Genomic DNA, 13,297 nt, shown 5'->3' with positions numbered 1-13,297 from the left:
TTTATGCGAAAGTAAACCCGAGCCTTTTTAAACTTAAAAACCAGTAGCCCAAACACCAACTTAATAATCAGAATGCAAATTCATTATAGAATTCAACAATGTCTAAAAACTTACCGCCAACGAAAACCCTTGCTAACGCGTACTAAGCTGTTGAAGTGAAGTTTCTTGCCTTACCACGTTCACCTAAACACAGATTCCATCAGTTAACAACTACGATTAAACATCGCCAACATCTCCAAAAACTAAATGTTAATAACAAGTAAAACTCTACTTACCAAATCAAAATAGAGAACTCGAAATCCAAGCAGCAACGATTGAACGAAGAATTTACCACCAAAATCGAAGAGAATGGAAAAGAAAAAATTGAAGGAAAATGAAAGTGCAGAGAAAAGGGGAGCACAACTGACGTCAGAATTTTTTTGAAAGAGAGAGAAATAATTTTTTGATAAAATAAAAAAAATCAAATAATATCCCCCCAAATCTTGGCATGGTCTCCTACTAACCCAATCTTAACTACCTACTTTCTCATCCACTTACACAGATTTCCAAACCCATTCGAACTCTCTCTCAGACAATCGAGACAAAAATAAACATCCACGCTCATGCAGGGATTCAAATACAAGACCTCTAGCAAGCTAACTCTTTACTACTCAAACCAGTAGGCTTATTCTAATAAGGATTAACAGATAATTTTATATAAACTCACCCAATAGGGATAAGGCTTGGATAAAAAATAACAGAATTTCCAAATGTAGGACTTGAACCCAAAACCTTATATACACACCTAGAGCACTTAACTACTGAAACAAGTTTCACAGAAACAAATTTAAACTATTCAAGGCGTTATAAGTCTACCCCCTTAAAAGAAATTTTGGCTTCGAAATTTACCTGATCTGAACAGATGAGGATACTGCTGACACATCAAGTCCTTAGGTTCCCACATGGCTTCCTCAGAATCATGATTCCGCCATAGAACATTAACTAACGGAATGAACTTACTCCTAAAAACCTTAATATATCGATCAAAAATTTGAACCTGCTTTTCCTCAAAGGTCAAGTCTGGTCTAACCTCGATCTCCTCAACAGAGACAATGTAAGATGGGTCAGACTGGTGTTGCCTCAACATCGAAACGTGAAATACATCATGGATATGGTCTAACTCTGGAGGTAGCTCTAACTGATAAGTAACTGGTCCCACGCGTCTCAGAATCCGATACGACCTAATGAACTTATGGCTTAACTTGTCTTTACGACTAAACCTTAGAACTTTCTTCTACGGAGATACCATAAGAAATACGAAGTCACCCATAGAGTACTCAATATCCTTCATTTTCAAATTCGCATAGGACTTCTGTTTATCAGAAGCCGCCTTTAGATAATCCCAAGCTAGTATAACCTTACATTTAGTCTCGAAAATCAACTCAGGACCCAAAATTCGTCGCTCACCCAACTCAGTCCAACATAGCAGAGTATGAAACTTACAACCATACGTCAAGAATCAATCACATAACTCAGCCATCTGGATGCTAGACTGAAAACTATTATTATAGACAAATTCAGCCAACGGCAGAAAGTCCTCCCAATTACTTGGGGAATCAATTACACAACTCTAAAACATATCCTCCAGTATTGAATCACCTTCTCAAACTGACCATCGGTTTGAGGATGGAACACAGTACTAAAGTCCAAACTCGAAACTAGAGCTTCGTATAGTTTCTTTCAGAACTGAGAAGTGAAGTAAGAATCTCTATCTGAAATTATCGAAATTGGAACACCATGCAGTCTTACAATCTCAGAGATGTACAGTTTCACTAACTTCTACAGAGAATAGTCCGTCAGGACCGGAATAAAATGGACGAACTTGGCCAATCAATCCACGATGACCCAAATAGAAGCCTTCTTAGTGGGTGTTAAAGGCATCCCACTAACGAAGTCTATCATCACTCTTTCCTATTTTTAAAAGGGAATCTTAAAGGGTTGAAGCAAACCTGAAGGCAACTAGTGCTTAGCCTTAACTTGATGACACATTAGACAATGAGCAACAACATATGTTACCACTCCTTTTAAACCCGACCACCAGTAGAACTCAAGAAGATCCCGATACATCTTATTACCACCGGGATGCATAGTATAAGGGTTGCTATGCACTTCCCTCAGAATCGACTGTCTCAGATTAGAATCATTTGATACACAAACCCGACTTCAGAAACACAAAACCTCAAATTTATTCAGCCCAAAATCAGACGTACTGCTGCTCTCAACCTGATGAAACCGCAGAACCAGAGAATCATCCCCTAATTACTTATCCCGAATCTGATCAATCCAAGTCAGCTTAACTTGTAACTCGGCTAACTGACCTCCATCATCAAACAAACTAAAAAGAGTGAATATTACCTTCAAATCAGTCATCGCTTTACAACTGAGAGCATCAGCCACCACATTGGCCTTACTAGAATGATACTCTCTAGTACAGTCATAATCTTTAAGTAGCTCAATCCATCTACACTGCTTAATATTCAACTCTTTCTGAGTAATGAGGTATTTGAGGCTTTTGTGATCAGTATAGATGATACACCTCTCACCGTATAGATAGTGCCTCCAGATCTTTAAAGCAAACACTACGACAGCTAACTTGAGATCGTGCATCGGATAATTCCCCTCGTGTGGCTTAAGTTGACGGGACGTATAAGCCACAATCTTGCCATCATGCATCAATACACATCCCAAACCGACGTGTGACGCATCACTGTAAGCCACAAACTCTTTACCAGATTCAGGCTGTATCAAAATAAAAGCCTGAGTCAGAACAAACTTGAGCTTCTCGTAGCTCGATTGTTGCGCATTAGTCCAGAAGGAATATTCTTGCGCAGAAGCTTAGTTAGAAGAGCTACAATCAATGAGAACCTCTCAACAAACTATATATAATAACCCGCAAGACCTAGAAAATTACGGATCTTAGTTACATTCTTAGGCTGTTTCGAACCAAACACAGGCTCAATCTTTCTAGAATCAACTCAAATCCTCTCAGTAAAAACCACATGCCCCATAAAAGTTACCTTTCGCAACCAGAACTCACATTTACTCAATTTAGTGTAGAGTTGTTTCTCTCGGAGTATCTGAAACACTACTCTAAGATGCTCATCATGCTCATTCTCAGTCTAAGAGTACACTAGAAAATCGTCGATGAAGACCACGATGAAATGATCCAGATAAGGCTAAAAAACTCAGTTCATCAGATTTATGAATTCAACCAGAGCATTCGTAAAACCAAAGGGCATAACTAGGAACTCGTAATGCCCATAACAAGTCCTAAATTCTGTCTTATGAATATCAGCTTCTTTAACCCTAAGCTAATGATACTTAGAATGAAGATCTATTTCAAAAATACTGCAGCCCCACAAAATTGATCAAATAGGTCGTCGATCTTCAAAAGTGGGTACTTATTCTTTAAAGTCAGTTTATTTAAATATTACTAGTTGATACATATTCTCATGGTACCATCATTTTTCTTCATAAATAGAAACGGTGCCCCCCACGAAGACATCCTACGATGGATGAAACTACGATCCAAAAGATCTTGAAGTTGAGCTTTAAGCTCTGTAAGTTCTTTCGGTGTCATGCGGTATGGAGTGATAGACACCGGAGCTGTACCTGGTAGAGGCTCAATACTGAACTTAACTTCTCGATTTGAAGGTAAACCCGGTAATTTCTTTAAAAAATATCCAAAAATTCCCTCACTATTCTGATATCCCTAATAGAAGAGTCCCTAGAAACTGAAACACTAATGTAAGTCTAACACGCCTCACACCCTTTTTGAACTAATTTCTCAGCCACTAGAGCGGAAATTACATTAGACATGTAATCTTGATGAACGCCAATCACAACCACCTCTTTATCATCCTTGATCCTCAGAACGACCCTCTTAGTCACGTAATCCAAGCTAACTCAATGCTCAACTAACCAGTCTATACCCAGAATTAAGTCGAACTCCCCAAACGGTAGGTCCATCAAATTTTCCAGAAACGTAGCCCCTTGTACCTCTAATGGAACATTCCTTTATAGTTTATTAAATCGAACAGATTGTCCCAACAGACTCAATACAGTAATCTCACTAGAAGTACACTCAATAGAAAGTCCCAAGTTGTTAAAAATAGAACTAGCTACATAGGAGTGTGTAGAACTTATGTCTATAAAGGCAAAATATGGAGCATCAAAAATTAAAAACGTACCCGTGATCACATCAAGGGCATCTCTGTCCTCTCGGTATCGAATAGCATAAACCAGTGCAGGCTACCTCACTTCAGTCTGATTAGCACTTCTTCCCGGTGCTCTCTGTCCTCGGCCCATACCATTATCACCTCTAGTCAATCCACGACCCTTAGGTGGCTGTTGTATTACCCTCTAAAACTGAACAAAACTTGGTCTCGAAACTTACATTTGGTCAGCACGATGTGGACATTCTCTAATCCGATGCTCTAAACACCCATACTGTAGACAAACCCCTAATCTCTTCCAACACTCGGATAGCGCCTACCACAATCACCACAAGGCTAAATCCCAGTAGGAGCAACATGAATACCCACTCTAACAGGCCCACCAGGTCTGGCCCATTTCTTAGGCCTCTGAATAGAACTAGAGGGCTCCAACTCCCTTTTATTCTTGCCTTTCACGGTCTTTGTTCTGGCGCTTCACAAGCTTAACCTCTTCGGCCATCTTCACCTTATTCACAAGAACAATGATCTCACGCTCCCTCTACAGAGTAATCAGAACCCTCAAACTGTATCTCAAACCGTCCTCAAAACAGACACATTTCTCATACTCTGATGCCACTATGCAACGAACGTAGCAACTCAATCTTAGAAACTCAGCCTCATACTCGACCATAGACTTATCACCTTGCGTGAGATTTATGAACTCACGCCTACGAGCATCAACATAGCTCGCACACACATATTTTCCCTAGAAGACAGTCTTAAAGTAGTACCAGTTCAGACGATCTGGTTGAGTACTCTCCTTAACTGGCAACCATCACTGATATGCCTCATAGCGAAGCGAAGAAACCACACCCTTCAATTTTTTTTCAGGAGTTTAGTCGATGTCGTTCATAATCCTTTCGTTGGCCTCTAACCAATACTCGACTACAGTAGAGGCGACTCCAGTGATGCCCTTAAACAGCTCAGTTCTATTGGACCAGAGTTGTTCAGTTAACAACCTACAACCCCCAGATCTAGAATAGGTCCAACAACCCTCTCCAACACCCTCAACATGGCTTGGGACAGTGTGTCATCCCTAGTGAGCAGCTTTGAGACCTAGTCTCAGTAGCAAGTGAAATCGGTGACTCACTCGTGTCTAAATTTGGCATACTCCCCAAAAAGAAAGATTCAGCTCGAGCCTCCTACAGCGCCCACCGCGCCCACAAATTCCAAGACTACGACTTCCATGAGCGCTCATCGTATTTTCAGTTTTATCTACATTATAGAATTTTATGCATTAGTTTCAGTGTTTATTAGCAGATATTTTATGCTTAAATTATCAAAAGTTCAGAAGTATTTCAGAGGTTTTAGCCTCTAACTAACTCAATTTAATTTCAAAAAGAACTACAGTATTTTCTAAATTCAAATATACTTACAGGATTCGCGCCGGAGACTCGGTGTACCATATACTCAATTAGGATAAAACAAATTTTGCTTGAAACCAGTCTTTTTCAAATGAAATTTTAAAACCCAAAATTTACAGCTCGATTTTTACAACTTGGCTCTGATATCACTAAATATAACACCCAAAACTCGACCTAGACGTTATTGTCGAATCCAGGAGTGCTACGAAGAAGAGTTTTAAAACCGACGATACTTTGATAAAACCATGTTTAGTTATTTGATAAAGCGTCTAAGTATTATAAAACATATTCATTTTAGAAATCATTGTATGATGTTCCTTAAAGTTAATTATTTATTTCAAAATAGAAGTTTAAAAATTCTTTTAAAACCAAAACCAAGCTCGTAATTCCAAAAACCCATTTGTTTGCATAAAGTGTTTTGTTAGTGTTATGAAAAAGAAACCAATAACGAAATCCGAATTCAAAATTTAAACCAAACAGTCCAGAGAGTCCCAAAATTTACAAATTCTTAAGAAAACTAGATTTTTAAATAAACCATTTTTACTAAATAAAAACAGATCTCGATAGAGTGGTCACCGTTGAGTCTCCGTCGCACCAACCCGCCTAAATTCGAGGATGACCTGAACAAAACAGACAAACAGATGTGAGTTCTTGTAACCTTAGTGTGTAACCCAACGAAAATAGTCATACATCATACACTATATATCATATACAATCAGATATAGATTTAGACCTAAGTCCATAACAAATGTTTATATCAGAATCAGATAAGCAAAACAGATATACAGATTCCTACCCTCATCCTCTACACACAATCTCCGACCATCCCATCACACTATGTGGGGTTAAAAACACCCACCCATCCCTACACACCATATAGTGTCGCAGTGACACATAATAGATAATATGCAGTTAAGCTGCTAGAATATAGATGAAAAGTTGCCGTACAGATCACTTCGTCTACAAATATAAATCCCACCCCAAACACAAATACAAAATACAGTATTAACAGAGTTAACATACTTAACATGCTCGTATACAGATTCATATATATATACCCAAACAAAACAATCCTACATATTTATCAGTGTCCTACTCAAATCAGACTATTAAAATATCAGTTTACATTAATTAGGGTTTGGTTAACCCTTATCGACCCTACAGTAAGCTCATAGTCGATTGGAACGACTCGTGTGACTCTAGGAAAAATTTTAAAATTTTGGGCCCACATGCTTGTGTGGGCCTACACGCCCAGATTGGCCTTGCCCGTGTAGCCCACATGCCTGTGTGCCCTACACGCCCAATCTGGCCTAGCCCGTGTGGCCCATACGGCCACGCTCACATTATTACACGCCTGTGTCTTGCGCATGGCCACACCTTCGTCAACCATACGGTCGTGTCTCATACACGGCCAACCACAAGGGCAGCCACACGCCAGTGTGGCGTCGACAAATTGTATTTTTGGCTTTTGTCGAAGCTCAGTTTTTCGTGTTAGGGGTACACACCTGGTTTATTTTTTACTCGAAAGTAATCCCAAGCCCTTTCAAACCTAAAAACCAGTACCCCAAACACTAACTTAATAATCATAATGCAAATTCACGATATAATTCAACAATGTCCAAGAACTTACCGCCAATGAAAAACCCCCACTAACAAATACTAAGCTGTTGAAGTGAAGTTTCCTTCCTCACCACCTTCACCTAAACACAAATTCCATCAGTTAATAACTACGATTAAACATCGCCAACATCTCCAAAAGCTAAATGTTAACAACGAGTAAAACTCTACTTACCAAATCATAATGAAGAACTCAAAATCCCAACAACAACGATTGAATGAAAAATTCACCACCAAAACCAAAGAGAATGGAAAGGAAAAAACCAAAAAGAAGATAAAAGTGGAGAGAAAATGGGAGCACAACTGGCGTCAAAATTTTTTTAAAAGAGAGAAATAAATTTTTGATAAAAATAAAAATAAAAATAAAATCAAATAATATCCCCCCTCAAATCTAGGCATGATCTCCTACTAACCCATTCTTAACTACCCATTCTCTCATCAACTTACACAGACTTCCAAACTCATTCGAACTCTCTCTTAGACAACTAAAACAAAAATAAACATCTAAGCTCACGCAGGGATTTGAACACAAGACCTGGAGCAAGCTAACTCCTTAACACTCAAACCAGTAGGCTTATTCTAATAAAGATTAACAGACAATTTTATATAAACCCACCCAATAGGGATAAGGATTGGATAAAAAACTAACAAAATTTCCAAATGCGAGACTTGAACCCAAGACCTCATACACACACCCAAAACACTTAACCACTAAAGCAGATACATATTTGTGATAAGTTTCACAGAAACAAAATTAAATTATTTAGGACGTTAAATCGAGTTAGGCCTTACCCAGTTCCAAAAATAGGCCTAAATTTTTGCCTAAGCCTGGTCCGGATAAAAATGCTAAAATTCTGACCTAACCCGTCTGTATTATGTCGCATCCCAAAAATTGAGTTAAAAGAAATTGGGTTAGTGAAAAAAAGAGTGGTCACGTCATTTTTTTAGTTAAGGTTATGGAAATTATGTTAAAGTGAGCTAATTTGGTTTAGTGGTTAAACGTTGCTTATGTGTGTGAGGTTTTAGGTTCGAATACTTTTCCTTAAATTTTGTTAATTTTTGTCCAAACCCCTATTTTTGAACTTTGAGTTTAAATATTATTTTTGCTCAACTAATAAAAGAATGAGTCTACTATTTTTAGTGGTAATATGTTAGCTTACCTTTGATTTTGTCTTCAAACCTCATATGTGTAAAGTGAAGTTTACTTTTATTTTAAATTCTAAAGAAAAGAATGAATAATTATAAGAGTTAGTGGGAGTGGGTAGTTTTAAAGAAAAAAAAGAAAATGAAAATGAGAGATTATATTCTAAAATTTTCCCACACTCTTTCTCTCCCTTTCCTTAGTCAATCGTCCCATCTTTTTCATTTTTCCTAATTTCTTTTTTTTTTCATTCTTTTGGTTCCAGTTTCCATCTTCTCCATTTTATCTTTTTCACCAAATTTGCTATTATGTTTGATTTTGTTTGCCTTATTTTTTCTCTTTTGTTGATTTAATTTGTGTCGGTGTGGTGAGTTTTCGTTGATCGAATCTTTCTTGTGTCGGGTAAGTGAATGACTTTTGTTTCGGTAGTTGGCGTTGTAATATTCAATTATTAACTCTTATTTGTAGGGGTGTTTGTTTTTACAAGTGAGAGTATTATGAGATGAACAATGGTCCTCCGGTGAGTTAGGCACGGTTAAAGGTTGTTGTTAAGTCATTGTTTCGAGGTAAGTGCTCGTATATTGTTGAAGGGACTATTTTTCTTTTGGAAAATGAGTGAATTTAAAGTGAAATATTGGGTTAATTTGTGTTTGTTAATTGATGTGTTTTGGTGTCCTATGTAGGATTCGGAGTGCGTTATTGTGTGGTTACTTAGAAATAACATCATTTAAAACTTGGAAAAACTCGAAAACAGAGGTTGTTTTCGAAACTGCTTTATGTGATTCTAACTCTAAGTGTGGTTACTTAGAAATAACATCAGGTGTGCGATTCTAACTCGAAAATCATTTAAAACTTGGAAAAACTCGAAAACAAAGGTTGTTTTCGAAACTGCTCTATGTCACACTGTCGTGTGGCTGGGTGTGTGGAGTACACGGGCAATTTTGGTAGTTTGTGTGGGCACACGGGCATGTGTGATCACACGGGCAAGTCAAGTAAGCCGTGTGGGCCAATTTTTCAAAAAATTTCACTTAGGCCCATTTGACTTAGAAATGTGTAATTAAACCTTTCCTGGGGTCTGTTTGGCTTAAATAAGACTTGAAATGTGATATTTGACAACATGCGATATAGTTAAGGTAAGTGAAAAACTTATGTACAATATATGTTCTGATAACATTGAAAGCACAATTACGTGTAAAAACATGCATGCCATATGTATGTAGAGTAACTGTTAGTATAAGCAATTTGATATGTATGATTTGTAAAAATATGTTTAGGTATGCATGCCATACCATTCATGTGATATGTACATATGTTATTATGATTGGGCATGTGCATTGGGGTGTGTTTTGATATGATGGAGAAAGTGTTTTCTGGCAGTTTTACTGCAATTTTGGCGATTAAACCGCAATATCTGTCCAACAGCTCAGTTGCATAATTATGAGTGTCATACGACCATGACATGGTGTGATTGGATGGATGGACTATTATAGTCCTATTTGGTGTGATTGGTTGGACGGAGCTAGTGTGTAGCGGATGGGGGTAGGATTTGTTCTAATCTGATATGACATTCTGATATGATTATGGAAATTTGACATTCTGATTTGATATATGTTTCTGATATGATATTTGTATATGTGTACATTATAAGTAAAATTCTGTGTTGGTATTTATATTTGTATATGTTATAAGAAAATTTTGTTTGTGGGTCGAGTCACAGATTGGGCTTCTAGCTCACTCATTTGTTTAATACATTTAAGGTGATCTTCAGTCTTAGGACCGGACGACGTGCGGTAGCTCGGATTGATTTTTCACCTAAGTTGGTTTGATTATTTTTAACATTGGTTTGCTTTGATAGTTGGTTTTTTTTTTTGGTATTTTAACATGAAACTACAAAATCATATGATTTACCAAATTTAGAATTCGGTTTCTAAAATTAAAACTTTGAAATTTCCGCTGCAAAGATTAAGTAATCATTATAGTGTTTTTCTATAAAAAAAAACTAAATGGTTTTTAACGAATGTTTGCCTTATTTTTAGAAATAATCTGTCAACATTAGTATTTTTAACACTCATGATTTCAATTTCAAGTTCTGGGTTTAAGATAAGTGATTCTGGATTTAAGTTTTACTAAAATATTTGTGAGACTTTTTCCAAATTTTGTGTTTTCGAAACGCACACTAAGTTTGATTAAATTGGAAGTTTTTAAACGAGTTAATGTAACTTCTTAAGATCTTGCCATAACCTCTAGGACGGGTTTGAGGTGTTACATATCTCTTTGAATTGGTAGTGTGACGTCTATGGAAGAATAGGAACTTATTTGTCTTCCAAAGTTTATCATGGTGTTTAACAGAAATCATTAAAATATCAATATGCTGGGCAAAACAATACAACACTATTCATAGGTGGGACCCGTCCAAAGAACCAAATGAGAAATCTATGCAATCATTAGGAGAAGTATTAGGATAAGTCGATAGTTATAGTATTATTATGATTATTTAGTTTAACTAGGTTTTTTAAAAAAAATCTAATTAGATAATATCATTAAGTGTTTTTATTAAAACAGTAACACAAACATAAATAATTTCAACTATGAAACAACAAAAAGTAGCAATCTCAATGATTTATGCGACCAGTTCAAATGGGCAAGAAGTCTAGAAGGAAAGTCAAGTGTGAATTTTATTTTTATTTTTCAAAAGGAAAATGACAATTTCCGTAAAGAAAAATCTAAATTAAAAATTTATTGCATACTTATTTATTGCTTAATTTGAGTCATTAATTTAAACTAGTTTTGAAACTGATATAATATATTTTAAAATGGTTAGAATATTCCATAGATATTTGTACTTTTAATAAATTTAAAATTTGGTCTCTGTAAGTTTATTTTAAAGAATTTAGTCCATTTACTTTTCATATTTCAAAATTTAAGTTCAATTGTAAATATTTTTTGTTAAATTTTTGGTATGACATTTTGAAATTAAAAAAAAACCAAATTGATAGCAATATAACAAAAATGATGATGTAATGAATTTAAATTCAAGAGTTGGATTTGAATTTTAAAATCTGAAAAGTAAAAGACTAAATTCCTAGAAATAAAAATATAAAAGTTAAATTTCAAATTTACAAAGAGTACATGGACTAATAATATATTTTAACCTTTTAAACAATATGATTATAAAAATATTTCTAAAATAATGTAATACATATTTATTGTTGTAACCTTATTTTTTCTATATCTTTTCTAGGTTTCAGTTTTCTAATCAAATTTAACTATTTAAGCAAGTTTAACATTAAAAACTTTAGCCACTTAAAAGATATGCTCTGAGATTTAGTTTATATATTTAAAAATTTAGAAATTTAATTTTCTTATTTTTTTAATGTAAAAGTTTTAGTCTAATTATTATGTCGTTGATAGTTTTTTTGTTAGAAATTGTCGATTTAACATGTTTATTTTTATCAATTATATGATACGATAACTTAACCAATGTGTCAATTTGATAAATTTTGACAAAAAATACTTAAAATTTTAATGATGTTACTGAAATTCAGTTAGAAAGACTTTATTTTTAACTTTTGACTTGTGACAACAAAAGCTTTGTAGTTTCACCTAACTGTATTTTACTTGGATTGATTAGGGTGCGTTGGAAATGAATATTACTCTATATGGCTTTTTCTTTATTTTCATTTTTCATATAAATTATGGAATACAATTATTTAAAAATAAAAATTAAAAACGGAAACCATAAATTTTATCAATTGAGCAGGAGCATGCTGCTTAAAGTGAGAAAAAGAGCAAACACAAAGCCAAATGCAGGAAATTCTAGGGAAGCCATTGAGGTCGGAGGTGAAGTCGGAGAAAACGAAGCTGTTGGGGATGGGGATGTCGTCGGAGATGGTGGAGGCGACGGTAGAGGAACAGCAGTCTGATTATAAAATTGGTTAGTCTCAAACCTCAACACACAGTTTGGTCTAAGAACCCTGCATCCAAGCCTTGTAGAACAGCAACTTTGATACTCGTTAATGGCGAAATTTAGACAAGTGGAACAATTTTGCTCGTCCATATCTGGTGTACACTGCATCGTAGCATACACCGTTTGCGAGCTACCAACCGTTGCATTGCCAGCTGCATACTTGCGGAGAGGGCCACCAGCTGCGGCTTCGGCGCTCAGCTCATTCAATAGTTCATTTAATGTTTGATTGAACTGATCAGGGTTGGATGCATTCATGGGGTTGAATGCACAAGTCCGAGGATCGTTCTCCAGCTGCCCGTAAAGGTCTCGGTTGGCGTATCGCACCAAACAAAATTGAGACCAAGCGGTGGCAGCCTTGTTCCGGGAACAAAATTGCTTGAGCTCGGTTGCGGTGTAGTTGAGGCAAGTGTTGCAAGCGTCTTGGTTCGTGTCACCCCTGCAAAGTGCAATTGAGTAAACTTTGTCGGGGCTTTGACCGGCAGACAGATTGAAGAAGCCGTAATTGAAATCTGTAAGAGTGGCGAATCGAGAGATGATGGTATTGAGGTTGGTTTCGTAAGGCCTATTTGCGGTGTAATTGCCACTGGTATCGCTACAGTCGTGCTGAAAATAAACATCATTCAGCTGTGAAAGGGTAAGAGTAGCAAGGGAAAGAAGAAAGAGAAGAAATGTTGTTGAGGAAGACCCCATTGCTCTCTTTCCCTTCACTAGTTGTGGCTATGGGAACTATAATATTGTATGAAAACACCACCCCCTTTTATGGTTGTTTCATATAACAAAATTGAAATATTATGGAAAAATGTTTGGTCCAGCCTAGACCTGTCCATGGGCCGGGTGGCCCGGCCCGGCCCGACGGCCCTCCCAAAATATGGGAGGGTTTGGGTAAAAATATAGGCCCGAAATATGGGTTTGGGCAAAATTTTAGGCCCGTTTAAAAAATGGGCCGAGCCTCGGG

General features: G+C 36.5%; 1 protein-coding gene across 1 annotated transcript; it reads right to left on the bottom strand.

Moving 5' to 3' along the window:
- Nucleotides 1–12,021: 12,021 nt before the first annotated feature.
- On the bottom strand, nt 12,022–13,081 carry LOC105798949 (cysteine-rich repeat secretory protein 38). Its single transcript, XM_012629218.2, has one exon. The coding sequence runs from the start codon at nt 13,030–13,032 to the stop codon at nt 12,124–12,126; it is 909 nt and encodes a 302-aa protein (XP_012484672.1). The 5' UTR covers nt 13,033–13,081; the 3' UTR covers nt 12,022–12,123.
- Nucleotides 13,082–13,297: the final 216 nt, after the last annotated feature.

This window comes from Gossypium raimondii, chromosome 9, assembly GCF_025698545.1.
Source record: "Gossypium raimondii isolate GPD5lz chromosome 9, ASM2569854v1, whole genome shotgun sequence".
Taxonomy (NCBI): domain Eukaryota; kingdom Viridiplantae; phylum Streptophyta; class Magnoliopsida; order Malvales; family Malvaceae; genus Gossypium; species Gossypium raimondii.
This window is presented reverse-complemented; position numbering and strand designations above follow the sequence as displayed.

Excerpts from the sequence above, each read along its gene's own strand:
- LOC105798949 (XM_012629218.2), bottom strand. The coding sequence starts at position 13,032 with ATGGGGTCTTCCTCAACAACATTTCTTCTCTTTCTTCTTTCCCTTGCT.